Source organism: Mus caroli, unplaced genomic scaffold (assembly GCF_978045245.1).
Source record: "Mus caroli unplaced genomic scaffold, Mus_caroli_1 scaffold_18, whole genome shotgun sequence".
Classification (NCBI taxonomy): Eukaryota; Metazoa; Chordata; class Mammalia; order Rodentia; family Muridae; genus Mus; species Mus caroli.
The window spans coordinates 29,291,020-29,313,518 of NW_028227273.1; the positions used below are offsets into that span (position 1 = coordinate 29,291,020).

The 22,499-nt window shown below is 45.8% G+C and overlaps 1 protein-coding gene across 1 annotated transcript in view; it reads left to right on the top strand.

Moving 5' to 3' along the window:
* The window catches only part of Rab31 (RAB31, member RAS oncogene family), a 127,096-nt gene extending 104,844 nt beyond the window's left edge, over nucleotides 1–22,252 (top strand). Inside the window, exons 6-7 of the mRNA XM_021149583.2 lie at nucleotides 7,243–7,352; nucleotides 19,477–22,252. Coding sequence (XP_021005242.1) covers nucleotides 7,243–7,352; nucleotides 19,477–19,574 — 208 coding nt within the window. The 3' untranslated portion in view covers nucleotides 19,575–22,252. The remainder of the gene's footprint in view (nucleotides 1–7,242; nucleotides 7,353–19,476) is intronic.
* The last annotated feature ends 247 nt before the right edge of the window (nucleotides 22,253–22,499 follow it).

A 22,499-nucleotide genomic window follows, 5' to 3' on the forward strand; every position in this document is an offset into this window, starting at 1 on the left:
CTCTAGGCATCTTTGTCGATTTGTTGTTTGTTTATTTGTTTGAGACTGGGACTCACTTAGCCAAGGCTAGACTCTTGAACTTTATTTTGTTCTTAAATCTTTTTTTTTTTTTTTTTTTTGCCAGACATTGCACTTATAATGCCTGATTCTGGGGTGTCAGGCAGAAGGGTTGACACTAACTAAAAGAAAGCCTCGTCTGGCCTACATTATTAGTTCCAAGCTAGCCTGGGCAATAGGTCCAGAGCCTGTCTCAAAAACTAATGGGGGAAAAAATAAGTACCAATGGCCTTTATAGTGTAAATATTTCAGGCTCCCACTTAAAGAAGTCTAGTGAGAAGATAATTTGATTGCAGTTACTATGAATAAGACATTCCTTCCCCAGTTCTGGTCACTCAGAGACAGAAAGAATTGTGCCAGAACCGTTGCTGTCTGAAATGGGCTGGTCCTGCCACCCATTCATTATTCACTGTTGGGGAAGAAGTTGGAGCTGAGTGGAGGTGAACCCCATACTCTCTCCAGCTTAGGGGCTCACTGTGCTCAGCAGTGGGTCAGCCGAGCTCCTGGTCCATTCTGATCACAAGTGACAAGAGAACTGTCCTGAAATTCAGATCTGACCACTAGGTAGTTACCAACTAAAGAAGCAAGAAGTAAGGAATGTCAGAAGCCAGCTGTGCCAGCTGAGCCACTGGAAGCACAGCCTCTGCCAGCTGTGCCAGCTGTGCCATTGGATACACGGCCTCTGCCAGCTGTGCCAGCTGAGCCACTGGAAGCACAGCCTCTGCCAGCTGTGCCAGATGTGCCACTGGCTTCACGGCCTCTGCCAGCTGTGCCAGCTGTGCCATTAGAAGCACAGCCTCTGCCAGCTGTGCCAGATGTGCCACTGGATTCACAGCCTCTTCCAGCTGTGCCAGCTGTGCCATTGGATACACGGCCTCTGCCTGCTGTGCCAGATGCGCCACTGGATTCACGGCCTCTGCCTTTTCTACCTTTTCAGCCCTGCCTATTTCCTACTGGTCCATGAAGGATGGAACCTGGCCCTAAGCTCTGAATTCCAATCTTCCTCCTGACCACTCAGCCAGCCTATAGCTGGATAGCCCATCTGTTTTAAAAGGTGTGGACTTAAATAGTCTCTTCTGAACCCCAGTAGTGCTGACATTGAAGGGACATGCAGAATATGGTCAGCTTGGAAAGAGGATGAAGGAGGGATCCCCATCTATACTTTCCAGCTTGTGACTTCTTTGTGGTTCTGTGTGTAGCATGGCCTAGAAATTCTATAAGTAGTTTGTACCATCAAAGTTGACTGCCTCATGTCTGTACCTTGACCTGGACTATCTAGTTTCAGCTTAACTGTTTCAATTCCTGTCACAATGCCTAACATATAGCAGATACTCAATATTTGTTGAAGAGTATTCAAAACACTGGATATCAGGGCTGGAGCATTGGCTCCATGGTTAAGGGTACTGGCCACTTTTCTCAAGGAAAAACATTCCCTAGCACCCACGTGGCAGTTCACAACCATCTGTAATTCCAGTTTCAGGGACTCCATAGCCCGTTTCTGGCTCCTTGGGCTCCAGACATGTGTGAGGTATATAGATATATGCCGCAGACTGGCCTCAGTTGCCCCCCCCCCCCCAATCCTCGGGAGAAATCAGAGTTCTGGACAGGTGGGCAAAGAGTTGATGAGAAATGACAAACAAATACAGACACGAGGGAGTGTGTTGTATCTGAATGTAATTTGTCAAATCGAGCATCAAACTTTTTATACAGAAGAAATTAGGGAAGTTAGGTGACACATCGGCAAGGTACCATGAGGTTACCAGATGCTTAATGACTCTTACACAAAACAGAGGAATACAAACACAAAGACTGGCAGGAACTGGGCAATAAAACAACTGAGACAAAGTCAGCTCTATTCTTAGAAGCCAGGTGTGAGGTCTTTACACTCCTGGGGCAAGGGCTTTCACGCCCAAGCCATGGTTCTAATTAGGGAGTTCCGCTCTAGCTAACCTTCTCATGAATAATGCAATCCTCTAAAACCACAGCCCGATCTACTTCCTAAACCATTGTAAATTCCTGTATATGGGAGCAACGTGGCTTTATTCTAAGTGATAGTGTGGGGGACTTTCTACTAATAAGTAATGTAGTCTGCCATACATAACTATAATAAGAATTCTAAACTTACTTTGCTAAGCTTGCCCTGAGATTTCTAACTCTATGTAGTAGATTGTAAAGCCTGATTTCTTTCACTATCTCTCTTACAATTCTAGAGGCAATTCTGAATGTCACTGAATAGGCAACATTCTTACTGAATTCCAAGCCCAGGGTCAGCTCAAGAACTACCTAGGGTATTGGGTGAAGGCCAGGAAGCAAAGTTCGATTTTGCTTAGGTATTTGGCAAGTCATTGCTTGGAGGCAGCTATAACAAAACAATACTGAAAGAAAGCACACAGATCCATTCACAAGGACAAGTTTGGAGTATTCGTTATACAAGATGCCATGGTTCCAGGAGACTTAAGTTTCCGTGGACTTTTCACCTCTGGACTGTGTCCAGGCTTTTGGCCTGTCATGCAGGTCACTACTGGAGTGGATATAGCAGATATACACGTAGACCAAACACTTATATACACACACACACACAGTTAAAAGAGCATATTATAGCCCTTCATAGTCATAATTAAAGAAGGCTGCTGGCAGCAACCTTCCAACCTGTGCCATGGTTTCTTCTGAAACTCAGCCTGGGGGAGTTCTTATCTATGCATCTATGTACATGACTAAGTATGTTCTCACTTTGTCAGGCAGTAGTCACACCATTCTGACTGACATCAACCAGTGTCTTATAATTCCGTCCCATTCTGACACAGACCAGAGCTGGTGAAGACTCTGCCCACTGAGGGGCTCGACACCACACCATTATGCCCTGTTTCAGACTCCACCTGTGGATCTCTAGTAACCCCCAAATTACCTACAGGTTTGCCCAGCAGACTAGGAAAATTATAGGGTTCCCACGACCTCCTTCATGTTGCGTGTTAGAACGAACACGGAAAAGCATTTACTTAGAATTATAGTTCAGTTATGAAGGTTGCAGAGTCAGAACAGCCAAATGAAGAGATGCATAGGTCTGAGGGTTGGGGAGGGACTTTCATCTCTCTTTGGGTGCACCACTATGGTGATAGCCGTGTGTTCACTAACATGAGGCTCTCCAGGAGGGGATAGACCTCTGTCTCTAACACCATGGTTGGTTTCTTGCATAACCAGCACAATCCTGCCACTGTCTCTAGGTTCCATGCTATCAAATTCTGTGTGGTCAACTGAAGAGAATCTTTTTGTCACTTCCATGCTTGCCAATTTGGGGATCGCTGTGTTGGAAACCCCAGGCAAAGACTGCATATGTACTTTTAACTTTTTAAAAATTAATTTGTGTGTGTGTGTGTATGCGCGCGTGCAGCTGTCTTACTTAGGGTTTCCATTGCTGTGAAGAGACACCATGACCAAGGTAACTCTTATAAACAACAACATTTAATTGGGGTTGGCTTACAGGTTCAGAGGTTCAGTCCATTATCATCAAGATCGGTGCTTGGCAGTGTTTAGGCAGACGCTGGAGGAGCTGAGAGTTTTACATCTGGTTTAGGAGGCAAACAAAAGATTGGCTTCCAGGCAGTTAGGAGGGTCTTAAAGCCTACCCCCACAGCGGCACACTTCCTCCAGCAAGGCCAAGCCTACAAGGCCACACCTCCTAGTAGTGCCACTTCCTGAGCCAAGCATATTCAAACCACCACACCCAGAGAAAAGCAAGATTGAATCAGTCAGCTTGGGAGAGGAGTGTGAGCCAGAACAGCTGAGTCGAACCTGACAGCCAGAACTCAGAAAGAACTAGAAAGGGACGAGCTTATTCAGCAGTAAACTTCTAGGCCTCGATAAATTATACAGAGGGTAGAAGCTTCCAAGACCAGGCCTGGATTAGCAGATGGAGGTGTTAAGCCTCTAAGATGACAATTACTACAGGAGAATAAAAAGCTACATTAACAGCATGCATGGCTCGGACGGTTTTGATTGGCTGAGACTGTGCTTCTTCCAAAGCCAGGCTACAAACTGTACAAGGCAAGCTGGGCTGCAGTTCGATATCTATGAACAAACTTAAGATGTGTGGATGTATCAAGATAACTGTAAGAGAAACATACTTTATTTTGACCAGAGCATGGTGTGTACCCCTTCCTCCACACCATCTTGACCGTGATTGACAGTTCGAGATATTTTAATATGCCATGTGGGTCTCGCCTGTGGTGGTGGTGATGACGATGGGAAGAAGAGCATGCCGGGTGGACGCTGGGTGGCTGCATTGTTTAGGGGTCTTACAAGAAGAAAGTGGGCTAGTGCAAGGGACCAGGGTGAAGTTCTGCATATGCTTCTCATCCAGTAATGTCATCCTGGGCCAGTTCTTTACTTAATGAGATCCATTCTCAGGATGGAAGGAGTTCGGAGTGCATCTTTCCTCACTTTCTCTTCTCGAAGAGCTGGCTGCACTTAGTTTCCCACCCTCCTTGGTCAGATTGTGCCACACACAGCAGTTGCCTTCTGCTTGCCTTAATCCTGCCAAAGCTTTTCCTGCCCGTGCCACAGTTGGACAAAGCAGAGTTGAGGAGGCATTGTTGCTATATGTGATCTCTCTGAGGCTTGTGTGCCAGGCGCCCCAGACTCATGTGCAGGTAGACAGGACAGGGGTATGTAGCAGCTGAACTTACCTGCTTCAAGTTTAGGCAGAGGCGAGCCCTGCTCTGTATATATGGTTTAATAAAGACTTCAATATGAAATCTAGACATAGTCTAATGTGCTAAACCAAAGAGTAAAGCCTTCAGAAATATTTCTCATGTGAAGATATTGCCACCAAAACCTCAAGAGTCATTCGCCACAGGCCAGAGGTTTGTCAGTTAGGGACAGCAAAGAATGTCTCAGGTAAGGAAGACGCAGGTGGTGAAAACTCTCAAAGATAGACTCAGAAGGCATCTTCCATCTGACTTAGTCTTGGGACAATCTCAGGAGCCATCTAAGATAGGCTAAAGCTAGCAGGCGGCCTTCCTGGAGGTGGCCCACTGTTTTTGCGTGGTCTACGATGGGTGAGCTTAAAAGCAAGGTTCCACAGAGACTTCATCTTAGGATTGCTTCTTGCAGCTGATACGCCTTTCCTGTCATTATTAAATTAATATAACAATCCCTGGGTGCTAGCCTGCCCTATTGATCACATTTCCTACAGATCAACATAAAGGTGAACTTTCATGAATTAATGCTGTTTAGATGAATTAATGATTCGATGGAATTCCTGATTTGGTTCAAATAATTCTAGGAAGAAAATTTTAAGGGATAGTTTTAGTTATTTGCTAGCAAGATGTAATAAAGTTAGAGTCAAGAATAGAATGTGCGCCGGGCGTGGTGGCGCACGCCTTTAATCCCAGCACTCGGGAGGCAGAGGCAGGCGGATTTCTGAGTTTGAGGCCAGCCTGGTCTACAAAGTGAGTGCCAGGACAGCCAGGGCTACACAGAGAAACCCTGTCTCGAAAAACCAAAAAAAAAAAAAAAAAAAAGAATAGAATGTGCCCATACCTCAGAATAGTAAGTAAAGGCTGAATAGTAAGAAATACAATGAGCTCTCATAATTACACTAAAAAGAGAAATAGACTTGGGACACTTCTATAAATAGCATGTGCACAGAAGCCAACCCCCATGTGCTTTAAACCATCTACAGATAACTTATATTAGCACGATGTAATGCTGTATATCTTCAATGCTTTTCTATTGCTGTGGTAACCATGATCAAAGGCAACTTATACAAGAAAGTGTGTACTTGGGCTTACAGTTCCAGAGTCTTGGAGTCCATGATGGCCCAGGAATTAGCTAAAAGCTCACATCTTGGTCTGCAAGCAGAACGCAAGCGCACACTGAGAATAGCATAAGTCGTTTAAAACCTCACAGCCTGCCCCAAGTGACACACCTCCCCCAACAGGGACACACCTCCTTTAACAGGGACACACCTCCTCCAACAGGACACACCTCATAATCCTTCCCAAACAGTTCTATCAACTGAGGACCAAGTGTTCAAACGTATTAGCCTCTAGGGACCACTCTCACTCCTCTTCACTGAGTAGCGAGCTGGTTGTTCAGTCTCACGTAGGAAGTGATGGGAAGGTCTGCGTATGACCAGCATAGACACACTGGTTTGATGTGGTTTTTTTTAATCTGCAATTAGTTGAGTATATGGATGTCGAACCCTCAGATATGGCCAAACTGTCATGTATCAAACATACCCACAGCTGTACACTAGTGCATGCACAGTGTGTTATTGTTAATGTTGAGCTATGTGATAGAAAATAAAGGTTGAAGGTAGCCTCTGTAGTCTGTTTTAGTTTGTAACAGAATACCGCTGACTGCATCATTTGCCTGAAATATACAGACTCACAAATCTGGAGGTTGGGAAATTCAGTATCAAGGAGACGGCAGGTTTGCCGATTCTGATTCCAAGATGGCGTTTGGATTGTCTTATCCTGAGGACAGTACAGCGCTGATTTTCAAGGGGGAAGGGCAAGAGGCAAAAGTGGGTCGAGCTCTCTCTGTCATAAACGCATTGACCCTAACCCTCCAGCTTAATCTTCTTACAGCTCTCCCTTCTCAATACTTTCATCATGGCCGCTCAATCTCAATGTGAGGTTTGAAGGGAATGTCCCCTGGCTCTGCAATCTGGAGTGTCCTCAAATGTCCATAACCAATACTTAAAACCATTTTCTCTTCTGTCTATTAATTCACTCCTTCTGTGGAGAGTGCACTGTGTTATAAAAATGTGGCTTGTCTGTGGTTGCCAGAGACCAACTCCATCTTCTCCTTCTCTTCCCCTCCCCTCTCCCCGTCCTCCTTCGATTCCCTCTCCTTCTCTCCCTCCTCCTCCTCTTTTTCTTTTTGAGACAGGGTTTCTCTCTGTAGCCTTGGCTGTCCTGGAACTCACAGTGTAGACCAGGCTGGCCTTGAACTCACAGAGATCCACTTACTAGTGGATTAAAGTCATGTGCTACTGTGCCTGATAGAAACCAGCTTCCAAGATGCGCCCCTCCTAGGTTTTCAGTGTTTGAGAAGTGATTACGTTGTTATTCTACAGGGAAGCAAAGGTTTCTTTCCACAAGTGCTGCATGTTTGGCCTCCTGAGTTTTCATGTTTCACAAACGAGCCCTCACTCATTTCTTATTTGACCTCCTTTTTCAGGGAGGTGCCCCTGAAGGACGCTAAGGAGTACGCTGAATCCATAGGTGCCATCGTGGTGGAGACAAGTGCAAAGAATGCCATTAACATCGAGGAGCTCTTTCAAGGAATCAGTAAGTGCCACGCTTGTGTTTTCAGCCTAATGCAGCTTGCGTGATTATGCTCTGGGGGCGTCAGTGAACTGACTGAAGTCACCCTGTGAGTCCTACAGCTATGAGTATATTACACTCCCTCTGTCCACGTCTTCCTTCCTTCCTTCCTTCCTTCCTTCCTTCCTTCCTTCCTTCCTTCCTTCCTTCCTTTCTCCCTCCCTCCCTCCCTCCCTCCCTCTCTCCCTCCCTCCCTCCCTCCCTCCCTCCCTCCCTCCCTCCCTCCCTCCCTCTCCCTCTCCCTCTCCCTCTCCCTCTCCCTCTCTCTCTCTCTCTCTCTCTCTCTCTTTCTCCTTTCTTTCTTTGCCTTTTTTTTTAAGAGTATAATAGCTGGCTTTAATTTACTTCTTAAAATATTGTTTAATTGAAATGAAATTCTATCACTTCCTGGCTTCCTTTCCTGCCTCAAGCATCTCCCAGATTCTCTCCTTCCACCCCCTCCCATGTTTCCTATCTTTTCCAGGATGATAATCTCTTTTTCTCTCATCATCATTGCTCTATGCATATACATCTGTGTGTGTGCTCCTATCTGTAAATGCAGCCTGCTGAGTTCAGTTTGGTTTGGGTTTTTGTTTGTTTCGTATGTACTTGGTTTCTTGGTTTCAAGGCTGACTGTTCTGCATTGGACAACCGACAAATGGGCTTATCCTGGGGCGGGAGTCTCCCTTCCACAGAGATCATTATTTGAAGTTCCCTGCCTGGCTAGGGCTGTTTGCCCCTACCCATTGCTGCTGCTGCTGCTGTTCCAATCTTGTTTATGCATCCATTTCACAGAGAGGCTGCTTTGCCTCAGACTTCCTAAGTGTCCCTAATTCTGTGCCTCACTCTGTTCCTCCTGTTTTGTGGAGGAGTTTGTCACAGTCGTTGCAAGAACACAGCGTACACTTGGAATCATGTGCTCTGAGGCACTTGCATTCTACATTGTGAAGGTGGAGATGAAGTAGGTGGTGGTGTGGTAGAAGTTCAACCATTAAATCAAGTGACCCTAAACAAACACAGTCAAGGGACCTTTGAGTGATTTATTTTGCCACGTAATCACTCACACACACACACACAAATGTTTCCCTCTCACGTGACCTGAAGTTGGGAACTGGGCAGAGGGCTCATCCCTGAACTCTCTGTTATTCCTATTCATGAGAGGTGACAGTGCTGGGTCAGCTTGTCCTTTCCCTTCGTTACCGTGTTTCCTGTGGCTGACTCGCCTCAGCTGTTCACCTCGGGTGGCTGTGCTGACACATCTGTCTGCAGCTGTTTAGTTCTAAGCACACCAGATGTCACCTTCATAAACTCTGGCCATAACTTGTGTTCCGGCTTCCACCAGAAAAGTGCCTGCTGACCATGGAGCTGAGCCAAGCCTTAGTTCGTCAGTACGTTATCAGAGACTGGGAGAAGCCTCCATGTTCAGCTGAGGACTTCCTGGGGGCCCTCGCTGTGGGAGGATCAGAACCCTTATCAGTTATCAGCTGTCCTCAGAAAACCTCAGCTCTGGGCAGTCCCAAAGGGCATTCGGTCCACATACTGGGATTCTGCGCCCGGGGGCCACTTTCAGTTGCATTTAAAGTTGAGGGTTCTCAGGTTCCAGCTATTTTACATTTTCCTGGTTCCCATCCGTTCCTTTTGGGTTCTGAGAACAGCAGAGGACCTTTGGCTTGTTTGCGTTGGCCTGAAGGAGAATTCATGGGCACTGGAGAACTCTGACCTGCATTACTTCCGCTGTGCGCAGGTGTGCAGAAGGATGCTCAGCCTCTCCCAACATCCCTGGGCCCTGTCACTGAGGTGGTTCTGATACCTCCCTTCTGTCCACCTCCCTGAATATTTCCCCCACCCCACCCTACCCCTGCTGGTATTTCCACGTGCGACAGAGAAGCTGCAAGCTCACTGGGCTGAATTGAGTTGTAGCCAGCTCAGCCGTGATTGGGGGTTGGGCACCCATGGTCTCACATCTCAGCTGTTCTTGTGTAAGAACACACACTCTCTGTGCTGTGTCACTCCGACAGACGCTGAGAAGTTTGATCTGAACTTACCACACCGAGCCCTTTATTACCTTAGAGTAAGCCATTCTCATCCAGTGGTTTCAGGCTTTTCTGGGTTGGGCACTTGGTAAACATTTTCTTTTTGAAAGTGTTGTGTTGTTGTTTGTTTTATATTTGTTTTATTTAATTTTTTTTTTGAGATAGGGTTTTGCCCTGTAGCCCAGGTTGGCCTTGAACTTGTAGCCATGCTCTTCCCTTAGTCTCCTAAGTCTTGGGGATTGCAGTCAGCACCACCAGCTGCAGACAGTTTTAATGAGCTGCCCTACACGGTTCCCCCCAGTGCCTCTGACGGTCGGTCCAGCTTGTTCTGGTTTGTAGAACCTGCCCCTCTGTGTGAGCTCCTTGAGCCAAGGCAAGGCAGGGGTCAGATAGGAAACCCTGTTTTGTTTTGTTTTGTTTTGTTTTGTTTTGTTTTGTTTGTTTTTAATGTGCATTAAACTCACCTCACGACTTCTACCTGAGGTGACCCTCCGAGCTTGATGAAAGTCATTATTAAAAATTTTTTTAAAAGTCAAAGAAAGACCTCAAAGAAAACAAGAAGCCTAGATATTGAGTACTAACACCTCAGAAAGATTTCTTTGTATAACTCAACCGTCCTAAATCCTTGTCTGTGCCAGGCGTCTTTGTGGGTCACAAGGATGAAGATTTTGAATAATTAGTTCCTCATATTCTGGTGGTCTATTTCACTTAGAAGAACAAGTCTTTTGCTTAAGCATGGAGCAACTGCAGCTTCCCAGTAATTCCAGCAGAAGCCCATGTCTGTTCTTCTGCACGTCTAATGAACAAATGTTTGTTTCTGTGTCTTACTCTTAGCTATAAACACTTAGCAAAGACAGCTTGTAGATTTGTAGTGGAGCCTCTAGTCATCTCTCTACATACATTTACCTATCTGTCCCTTCTCTCCCATCGATAGGCCGACTCCATGGCCCCCCATTGTCTGTATCTCTGTACCAGTGTCCGTTCATCATTATCTGTCTGTCTATACTTTCAGCTGTAACAATCCACCCATCTATTTTCCATCTCTTTCCATTATTTCTAGCTCTCCATCTCTGTCCATCTCTATCCTAGTATATCCCATTTCTGTTGACCCATCAATTGGGGTGATCAATGAATCTAGGATAGAGATGACTGAGCTCAGTGGAGGTACCAGAGGGAACCACAGCTCAGTGCTCCTGGCTCTGATAGCCTGAGCAACCTCCACTTGGACAAAGCCATGATCTTCATTCAGGCTTCGGAATATAATTTTAGAGTGGGTCAGCGTGGTGATCTGAACGAGGTGTGTATCCCCCACAGGCTCATATATTCGGATACTTGGCCCCCAGTTGGTGATGCTGTTTGCAGGAGTTCTAGAACCTTTAAGAAGTGCAGCCTTAGTGGGGGAAGTACATTACTGGACTGAGGCAGGCTTTAAGAATTTATAGCTTCACCCCACTTTGTTTTTGCACTGTCTGCTTTGTGTTTGTGGCTAAGGATGCAGTCTCTCTGTCAGCTTGCCCCAGCCACCTGCTGACACACCCTCCCCACTGCATGGACTCTCTTATATGGAGCCCCAACAAACTCCTTCTTCCACGGGTGCTTTTAATCACAGAGCTATAGTCTTCTCCTCAAATATACCTTGGAGACATTGAGGGCATTGGACTGTGGTTTCTTTGTTTTGGGTTATTTTGGATTAGTTTAAGAACAAATGAGAAATGCTTTGGTTGATTTGTGTCGCCAGCATCTCTCTCTGGCCTCCCTCTGGCTCTCTGGTCTTTGTGATCTCAGTTGGAAGAATTCAGGTGAGACACACAGAGCATGTTGTAGAAGATAGGTAGCGTTTATCTAATGGTGACGTGGGCATTTTTAACAGAGTGGAGAGTGGCCAAAAAGACTCTTGTGCCTGTCTATATTTTAGGTAGGCTTGATACTGTTTCTAAGCCTCTAGAACAAAGAGTTTCAGGGGTGCGGTTGGGGTGGGGGTGGGGTTCCTGTCCAGGTGATTGACAAACCCATTTGAATTGACTCTTAGGAGAGAGGACCCTGGTGTGTTCTTTACCAGAAACCTCCAGCTCTCTGTTGACTTTAGAAGGCACTCACAAGGGCGTGTCTCCACCCAGGGCCACACACCATGACTCAGACCCTATCCCTTTGACCAGTAAACAGTGTCCAGCAGTTTCAGTTCCTGGCTTTAAGATCGTGGGTCCATGCTCCATGACCTTTCAGGCCCTCAAACACCTACCTCGCTCCCTGAGTGCTTGTTCCTAGAGTTTATACAGTTAGAGATGAAAGCAACGCTGGCCCAAAAGGATTAGAGAATAGGAAAGCGCCCTGGGCCTTGTTCTGTCAACCTTGCTGCGCAGCTCCCTGGCTTTTGTACGCCCACAGGGTTTTGTAATTCCACGGTAGTTACTTGGTTTAGAGCGTGTTAAGTAAGTCTGAAAGCAAAACAAAAACCTTTGAAAATGTTGTAACGGAACAGCAAGCTGTCGAGTGAAGATAAAGGCGAGGACAATCCCTTCTTTACCACTAAGAAAGTTACTTTGGCAAAGGCCAGCAAAGAAGATGCTGCTATCAGAAGCTCTCACCTTGAGCCTTCCTAAGGAGTTCTCAGTCGTGCAAAACACCACGTCCTTGAGCCTCATGTCTATGAAGGTTTAGGTGTAGGGCCCACCAGGGTACCAATCTACAGATGCCCAAGTTCCTGTCTAAAATGCTATAGCATTTGGATGTAAGCATAGCCCCCCTTATGCCTCTTCATCTCTAGATTATTTATACCCAAGCATAGTCAATGCTCTATAGATCGTTGCTATACTGTATTGTTTAGGGAATAGTGACAAGGAAGAGTCTGGATGCGTTCAATATGGACACAACCATAGTAGGCCTAACTGGTTTTGATGGACAGTGTAACCAGCCGTGAATTAAAACCTGAGAAACAGGCAGACCCAGGGACCAGTTGTAGCAATGCTTCCCATGTGTGGAGCCCTTGCTCCTTGCCATTGTTGGAAGGGATAAGGTGTGTGTTAACTCATTGATGTCCCCCTCACTGTGACGTAGACATGTTATCATTCCTGTTTTACCATGAGGGTTCCATCTTGTGACTTGCTGTGTCGAATAGCTAGTGAGTGAGAGGCCAGGATGGGGAGTCACATGTTGTCAGCTTTAAGTCTGGATTGTCCTTGGCTCCTGACTTTGTACAGCAGTTTTCTGGTAAAATTATCCATAGTCAGAGAAAACAGGAAATGACTAAACGGCACCAAAATTGAGACATAGTTTGTTTTTTTTTAAATTGTGGTACACTACTATAAACTAGTGATTTGAAATAATGATGTGAATCTTGTTACTGACCTAAAAAGACAAATTGTGAAACAAATACTACAGAGTAGTTTATATTAAAAAAAAATCCCCATTTCATATAATCGAACTGTGAAGCATGTAATAATAAATAATACGTACCCTCAAGATTCTCTTTCCTGTAAGGTTGCCTGTACGTTGCTAATCATGGTTACTTTGTAACAGTGTATTCCCGGCAACTTTGGAAAATTATTTTATTATAGAAAATGGAAACTTCTAGTACATAAGTAAATTGAATTATCATGTACACATAACCACCCAACTTGCCCCATCTCTTTCCTGTAGCTCCCCAACCTATATTGCTTTAAAGAGAGTCTCATTAGTGTCATGTGTAAGTATTTTGAATCTAATTTTTTTTAAAGATTTATTTATTTATTATATGTAAGTACACTGTAGTTGTCTTCAGACACTCCAGAAGAGGGAATCAGATCTTGTTACGGATGGTTGTGAGCCACCATGTGGTTGCTGGGATTTGAACTCCGGACCTTTGGAAGAGCAGTTGGGTGCTCTTACCCACTGAGCCATCTCACCAGCCCTGAATCTAATTTTTTTAAACGGTAGTTAGATAAACAGGTCAGTTTGGTGGTTGTCAGGTTGAGGGAGAGTCCTGTTAGGTTTCTGTTGCTATGAGAGACATCATGCCTGAAAGCAAGGAGGAGAGGAAAGGGCTCATTTTATCTTACAGCTCATAGTCCGTCTTGAAGGAAAGTCAGAACTGGAGCTCAAGAAAGATACCTGGAGGCGGGAACTGAGGCAGATGCCATGGAGGAGCAGGACGTATAGGCTCACTCCTGGCTTTTCTTTCTTATACATCCCAAGTCAACTACTGAGGGATGGCACTGCCCATAGTAGGCAGTCCTCTTCCACATGAACCAATCTATCTATCAATCAAAGAGCTGCCCATAGGCTGGCCCACAGGCCAGTCTTATGAGGGCATTTGCTCAGTGGAGAGTCCTGTTCCCAGATGGCCTTAGCTTGTGTCAAGTAGACAGAAGAAACAAACAAAATAAAATAATAATAAAAAGAAAACAGGGAGAAATAGGGCAGTGAAATGACTGTGTGACGTTGTAGTGATGGACACATGCCATCAGACACTCATCAACATCCACAGAACGTATAACTGAGAGAACCCTCTGCAAAAACTGAAGGCTGTAGGTAGCCATAGTGGATTCACATTAGCTCATCTGTCGGAACTGGCATTTTATACTAATGCAAGACGTAACAACAGGAGCTTAGAGATGTAGACAAGAGACATGCAGGAACTAAGTTGCTCAATTTTCTTTGTAAACCAAGAAATTATTTTAGAAAAAAATTTATCAGTTTCCAAAGGGAACAGGGTGCGGGGTGACAGGGGAAGCTTTTTTTTTTTTTATAGCAAAAGTCTTTCTATTGGCGTCACTCCCATCAAAATCTGATTGAAGTCACTGGGTTGGCAGCCAATAGGAGCAGCTTCTTTCTGTTCTCTTCTTTGTAACAGCCATGGCTTTCGCTGCATGGACATTTTTTCTAATCTTTCTTTTTTGGTTAAAATCAGGATATATGTTTGATATTTGTTATGGGATATTGAACGAAGTGTGTTCTTGTGATTAATTTTCATTTATGTATTTTCTAGTGTTGGGTTTAAAGCCATGCTAGGCAAGCACTCTACTCTGCAGCTACATCCTTCTCTGGACTTAGACTCTTTTAGCTTCCAGATCTGGGGGGTGGGGAGGGGTGGGGTCTCTACTTTCAACTTCTCAATTCTATCCGGTTGTCAGGCCTTACCTGGCTTCTCCTCACAGATCTCTTTGCCCCTCTTCCTTCTGTCTTCTCTCGTTTCTCTTGTTCTCGCCATCTTGGGCTTGAGATGTCTATGGGTTTTCTTACCAAGGGCACCACCTGTCTCCTGGTCTATTCTGGTCCTTTATAGTATCCAAGCTCGCTCCCCAGGTCAGAATCTTTATCCTAATAGTAAACGTTTCCTAAGGGCCAGGTGTGGTGGTGCGCACTTTGATTCTAGCATTCCTGTAAAGATAGGTGGATCTCTGGGATTTTTCGGCCAGTCTGCACAATGAGTTCCAGGACAATCAGGACTACGTAGAAAGACCCTGTCTGAAAAGCAAACCAACAAAAGGAAACATTTTTTCGGGGTGGTGGGGTGGTGTGCATCTTATCTCTGTGATAGTAACCAGAGGTCAGTTGCTAGGAGTGACCTCTCTGCTCATGGATGAGCCATGTTCCACAAACTCCCTATCCCTAAGGCAGACTCATTGAGGCCTTTATCAAGAGTTGAGTCCTGGCAAGCCCTAGCAAACTCGATCAGACCCCCAATCTGGGTGCTATGGAGAGTCAAGATCAGAAACGGTCATATAGCAACTTATAGACACACTTGACACTGAAGGAAAGGGCCAAGCCACTGGAGAAGAGGGACGGACAGCAGAATTGTTGCGGAGCAGTTGGAGCACACAGGAAGTGGTTGCCAGAGCGCATCAGCCATGAGCAGCTGCAGGGAAACATGGTGCTTTACTCTGTGTGTGTGTTAGGGTGGCTGCCCTCACTGAGCTGGCCTGACTCATAGGTTTGGAATTTATTTCCACATTTTGCATTCCTGCGGAAATGTTTGTAGACCATGCTTTTCTCCTGGACAGACAGCTTTCAGGAAAACTGGGTGATGGTGGTGGTGGAGGGCGTCCTTTTAAACTTCTCCCCGAGAGAGTCTTACACAATTCAAACTGTTAAAATAAACACGCTGGGCTTGGATTCGTGTTCAAGAACAGCTTGTTGTGGAGGTGGCATGGCCGAGGGAAATTCTGTAGGAATAGAAACATCCAGAGGACACTTCAGACCTGTCCAGATGTCTTCATGCATTCTAGCTCAATCCTGCATCCAGGTAAATACGATCCCGTGTTCCGGGCACATCTCCTTGGTGCAGAACGCTGTGGCCGCTTTCCAGAACCATTCTTTTGTTTGAGAACAGTTACCCAACAAGTTCTGAATGCCTCAGAGCACAGAATGGGAGCTGGGAGTTTCCACAGTGTTGTTTGCTTAGCTCTTGAAGGGTGCTCGTGAGGAGTCAGCTCTTTTCTGTCCCTGCTTTAGAGTGGGCACCTTCAGTTCCTCACACTGTTTGATGTTGGAACTTAGTGATGTTCCCAAGCAAAGTGGTCTCCAGACAAACAGGATTCCCTTCTCCTGACTGAACCTTGAGACTCAACCATGCCTCCTGGCCATGAACACTGGGCATTTCTTCCCACGCAAAGACCACCTGGCCCTGGCCAGTACCTGCTGCTATTAGGAATCCCTGATATTGTCCTGAGTCTCTTACACATTAGTGACGCCGTATACACAGTGCAGGAGTTGTCAAGTTTCCTGTCTCACATGCTCTATAATGGAAGGAAGAATGGCGCAGGGATTTTACATAACTGGTCCAGGCATATTTAACTGGGTAACTGACTCTCAAATCTCAAAATGGCTTCTACCTGAAAATAAAAAATGAAGTCTTTGGGCGTGGTGGCACACGCCTTTAATCCCAGCACTCCGGAGGCAGAGGCAGGCGGATTTCTGAGTTCGAGGCCAGCCTGGTCTACAAAGTGAGCTCCAGGACAGCCAGAGCTATAAAGAGAAACCCTGTCTCGAAAAACCAAAAAAAAAAAAAAAAAAAAAAAAAAAATGAAGTCTGAAGGGTGCACATTCATTGTCCGCAAAGAGATACAGCAGTTCTACTCATGCATGGTGTCAGCGGCAACCACAGCCTGAAAATACTAAATGGAAATCCCAGAAATAAAAATAATTCCTGTCTTAGCAACTTTCAATACAACCTTCTGTTAGAATTGTTCTCATTTCTGATTGGTTACTATTACAAATCTCTTAATATACCTAATTTACAAGTAAAACCTTATGGTAAGTATATATATATATATATATATATATATATATATATATATATAGGGAACAGTGCCGTATCTAAGCATTTGGTACTCCATGTTTTCAGCTGTCTGCCTGGGGCCTGGTCTTGGAACATATCTTAGTAGATTAAGGGAGTATGGCATGAGAGAGAATCTACAACAAAGAAGTTAAAATGGCTGGAAGCCTTTTCCCACTCACAACACAAATAGCATGTGGGAGAAAAGCCCGTGCCCACGTGAATGACTTTCAAAGGATTCTGAGACCAGTGACCCCAGCGCTTCCTGGTCCACACTTTCTCCCAGCTCACTAGCCCTCTCAGGATCATCTCTCTCTTAATGAATGCCCTCTGCTTCTCTTACTGACCGTGTGTCCTTGGTGCAATTCTTTGTCCCTGGATGCAGAGGAAACAAGGCACTTCCGTGGGTGCCTTTAGCAGCTCTGAGCCTACAGCAGGAAGAACATTGTATCTTCTCACAAGTGAGGCTTCAGAGCTCGGGGCCTTCATCAGGAGGAACATTGTATCTTGTTCTTATCAGTGAGGCTTCAGAGATGTTGAAGGTCAAAAGCATCTGATAGGCCTAAGAAGGCAGGTCTGACGGCTGGTTTGAAAACCTTGCCAACGGTTGGAAACCTAGAAGAGGAGGTTTGCATATAGCGTGGAAGCCTGTCGTGTACTTGGGAGGTATGGGAGGGTAAGAGCAGGAAAGATGGAGGAAGCATGGGAGCATGGACAGATGGACACCTTGCACTTCTGGTGTGCTCATGAGGTGTGCTTTGTTTCTAGGTTTCCAGTATCTCTACTTCACTTTAATAAACATCACACTGACATACTTCATCTTTCTTTGGGGCAATTTACACAGACTTACGAAAGGCACATAAAGGCGGCCTGGAGGATGGGTGGAGGTTAGCTAGTGTTGGTGTTCACATGAGGTAGCGCCAAAATGTCTGATGAGGGACGTGTGTCATTGTCACAGGTGCAAAAATTGTAGGGCCCAGTACTCACAAGTAAACAATTCTTATCTTTTAAGTCAGCCATACTGTACCAGTCGGAATTATAGTCTTATCCAAAAAGTTCAGAAGCAAAAGGTAAAGCCCTTGTAAAATAGTGTTTATCTACATGAGTCTGTAGTCTGACGCCATTGGGCCTCTGAACACAGGGCTGGCCTGAAGAGAAAACAGCACTTTGTTGGGTGGTGTGACTGGAGTAGATCCTTAGGGCCGGGTGCCAGCACTTTAGTCTTTATTTGCAACTTTAGGTTGACAAAGTAGACAGGTTGACAGACAGACAGACACTCCTTCCTTTCAATTGTGACTACAGTTCGGGGCATGTCTTGAATAGAGAAGGACAATACTGACCATCCTGCTGTTTCTGCTAAGCTCATCTTGGGAACAGCCTACCAACCTTTGCATAGCTTGCTGACTGTGCAGGTTGGCAGACGAGGCTGTAGAAACTGCTGGAACTCTCCATTCAGTTTGTCAGACGCTCACTTCTTCCGTTCCCCTTGAGTCAAACGCCAGAGGCATTAGCTTATCTGTGTGCTTGAGCTTTCTGGAGTGGCTTCATTACCCATTCTGCACAGTGCACTAAAGTCTGAGACCGCACCTGGCCTCTTATGCCAAAGGCCTTCAGCCTCCAGGTCTTTTGGCTCTGTACTTGGTCCAAACAGGTAGCATGAGTTTGCCTTAGAAACAAAACAGGAAGAAAAAAAAAAAAAAGGAAACAATGTCCCCTCTAGTCAGTTGTTGGGTTTGTTTGTTTGTTTGTTTTTTTGACTCTTCAATTGTAAAGCTAGCATTCCATGCTTTTTCTCAGGATAAATAGAAAAACAGAAGCAAGAGGTAAAGAAAAAGAGATTGTGGGCGGAACATAGGGTCGAGGATCCACTGGAAAGCCCAGATGTGGGTTATAATTAGAACCTCCGTTTTGTTTTGACATGGCCTTCAGCAAAGTCACAGGCAATGCTGGTCCTGGTGGCCATCCCAAGCCTTGCTAGGAGGGGTTCATGATGCGTCTCTGGTAGCAGTGAGGCCACCTAAGCATGGCACTTCCAGATGTCCCTGTCCTTTAGAGGCACAGCTCTGTTGAGATGAAATTCACATGCCACACATTCCCCTCACCTCACAGACACAAACCAGTGGCTTCCAGTACAACCCCAAGACCTGCAACTGTCAGTGTGGTGTGTTCAAATGGAGCTAGACCTTTAGCTGTTGCTACTCCCGCCTTCTTTGTCTTTTTAATTTTTATTTGTGTTTATGTACAGAAGTTAAAGTTCAACAAATAAAATTAGGTTGCTTGTACCTGATATTAAGGTACTACCTCCTGTGAAGTGTGTCCTAAGGGCCTTGTAGCTGATGTGTCAAGGCCCTTCACAGAATAAGGCTGCTAAGTTGCATGTCCTCCCATGGTAGTTCTATGAGCGGAAAAGATAGATAAGTGCTCGCTCTTACGGTAAAGTCCAGTCCTTTTGTAGGCAGAGTGACTCCATGGAAAGGCCGAGGGCCCTGAGTAAGGGGGAGAACAGGTGGCTAAGCTGAGAGCCATGCTTTCTCCTGTCCCTGGGGCGTCGGCCCGGTCAGGAAGCTCCTGGTAATTTCCTTCAACCTTTTCAACATGAATTTGACTTCATGCAGAAGAACTGGGAAGAAAAGAAGGGGAGAAGAGAGAAGAGGGGGAAAGGAAGGCTGGAGGAAGAGGGGGAGAAGAGGATTGTGGGATTGTGAAGGAAAGGAGGAAGGAGCTAGCCTCCCCCACCCCTAAGTACTGCTATGTTTTGTACCCAAACAGGCTAGCTTTTCAAAATAAGAGAACTTAAGTCTTGGCCTCCTTTTCCCCCTTGTAGGCCGGCAGATCCCACCCTTGGACCCTCACGAAAATGGAAACAGCGGCGGGATCAAGCTTGGGAATCAGAGCTTACAAGCCAGCCGGCGGTGCTGCTGAGCCAAGGGCATGGCATACAGAGTAAGAAGGAAGGAGCCAGAGCCCTCTCTGGTGGTGTCCAGTGCACACACAAGGACCCCACCCGTAGGGCTAACTGCCTGCCAGAGAGCGAGCAGCTTTGTACCCTGGAAGACCTGCTGCAGGATGCTGAACAGGGACGTTTCCCTGCAAAGAAATGATAGAAAACTCTGGGAAACTCACCCTACCACCGCAACATGGCCTTCAGTTTATGAAATGCACACAGCAAGGCTTGTACTTGCTAGGTACTAGATATAGTTGCTGTTTTTTTGTTAAAGATGTATTAGAGAAGTTTTAGATTGGTCCACACACCTCAGAGCGCTCTTCTTTGCTAATTTCCTATGTCACCTAGGCAGATTTCAGTAACGTCTCCAGGGCCAGGGCCTTCCTTTCTGGCCAGTTCACCAAAAGGCAAAGTAAGAGGTTAGCTCTTAGCTGGCTTTGGAAGTAAGCCTTTATTAGTTTTCTGAGGGAGATCAGAGATGCACAGCTGGACCACTGCTTAAACTGAAAAGTGAACTCCTGTAAGAGAGGCAAAAGTTGCATTAGAAACCACCATCCCTATCTCCTTTCATTTATCTGATGGACATTTTTCTAAGGTATGGTCATCTGTAACCCAACCAAATCAGAATAGAATGTTACATGTAATTTTGGGGTGGTGGGGGCTGATGAAAAGAGTTAAAACTAGTTGCTATCTAAGCAGTGGTGGTTGGAAGATCTAAATGGCATTCGGGGTACCCCCAAGCATGCACCCCCCTATTGCAGTGAGTTTCTACACTTGGGGTGATTACTTCACAGAGCATTAGGAGACAATGTCATGATGTCACATCTGGGGATGTTTGAGCCTAAATTGTAGGGGAGACTTCTGTCAATAGCAGCTAATCATAGGTTGCAGCAAACCAGGCAGAGGCATGTTACCACCCTCAAATTCTGGACCCCTAAAGGTGTGAAATCAGAAGAAGTCATTAAACTTTGCCAGCTTTGGAGAGAAAGGGTGTCAAACAGTCAGTGCCAAGTTCATTGACGGTGCTTGTCCACTCCAGGACATGAGCCTCAACATAGTCTTCCTGCTTCTCCCAACTTGAGAGCTAATTGAATCCTAGAATACAGGGGATAGCAAATACTTGTCCTGATTCAAGAGAATCAAGACTCCTACATGTCCCATAGCAGGAGTCTCCCTGTCAGCAAATGGCATCTGTATGTTGTGCCAGGGACTTCTCAAGACCATCAGTGCCTATCCCATGTCTCCAGCATCAGTAGCCGACAGGATTCCCCATGCTGGCAAAGACATTCATCCACTCGCTACAGGTCAAACAAACAGAGAACGATTGAGCTGAAGTTGAGGTGGCCTCTCTCCGGTACCAAGCTTAGTTTTGAACCTTTCCCCATTTGGGGAGGGGGAGGCCTTTTGCCGGGAGCTTGTATTTACCTGGCTGGCGGTCTAGATTTCCAAGCCAAAATGGTACTGTTCCCAGGAGAGGATGCCCCAGCTTTGGACTGGGTTTGCAGTGGTTGAGTTTGGCATGAACTGTCTGGGCTTCACCTTGAGAGTGAGCTGCCCTGGCTTGGATCAGAGAAGCATTGTGAGGGCACGATCGATCCCTTGCTTTTCCCCAGGCTGCATGCTGTTGATATCACAGCCATGCAGGGGGTAAGTATGCACACGTGCCACCAGCCTGAGCAAAGAGAGACATGGCACTTGGGCACACAAATACTCACACCACTTTGGGCCTTCTCTGCAGATAGGTGCTAAGGCTTTTGATGCTTCTCCCCTTGGCTTGGCATCCCTTTTGGGATGTTTTAACCACTGACCCTTGACAAAGACCTAGACACGACAATTGCTCCAGACATAGGACGTAGTGTCCTTATGGTTACGCCCCAAATTCCGTTCCCAACCCCCATTTTCTTATCTCTCACAGGTGAGCGGGTTTGTATATGTGTAAATATGATTTTTATGTCAACTGCACCTACATGTAATCCATTTTAGAGTGGCTGTGTTTGGCTCGTGACCTTGTGCCCATAAGTGAGGCACAGAATGTTAAAGGGATTCTTTCTCAGTAGACGTCCCCAAAGGACAGTGGCAGGGCTGTGCAAATGTTTTACACAGGTACAGAATTGACTCACCATTTTTTTTTCATTAAAAGTGGTATATTAGGGTACTGGATATGACATCATCTTACAGACTAACCTGCATCCTAGCCAACAGCAAGGGCTGTGCCCCAGTAGGAATCCCATTCTTTCCTGAGGTTAGGTTTGGAGGATCGACATGTTTCCTCCGCCATAATGGACTCTGGCCTGTGTAGGCTTCTTGCTGCTCCAGAGCATTCCGGGCGAGGCGTAAGGAGGCAGTGGTAGTCAGCCAGGGATTCTGGCTGTGCTCCTGTGATCACGGCTTTCACCGTTGTCGTGACACCCAGTGACTCAGCAGTCATACCGTCACACAGACTGTCGCCCTCTCCGGTGTTTTTGTTAAAGGGTTTCCACTTGGGCTGGACCCAGGTTTGGTACCTAGAAGATCCTTCTGCAGACACCAAGGACCTTCGCATCTTGTACTTACTGTTCTCTGATAACATGTTTCGGGTCGGTGCGCTCCTTTGTATCAATTGCTTTTGATTTTAACCCATTGGTATGATTTCTACTAATAAATATTTTAAGTTTTACTGAGTGTCCTTTCCTCATTACAATCAGTAAGATGATTATTTACAAGTCAGCTCAGAATAAAGAGAAGCATGCACCCAAGACCTGGGTGGGCTCTGTTGGCAGTAGCTAATTGTCTTCTTGGGAAACAGATCAATGGAACAGAGCACGGTCACCTGATCAAGGATGGGCAGATGATCAAGGCTGTGGGGAGGAATGAATGTATAGCTATCAGGTATCACCAGGCATCTCTGAGCGGAGTGTGGAGTG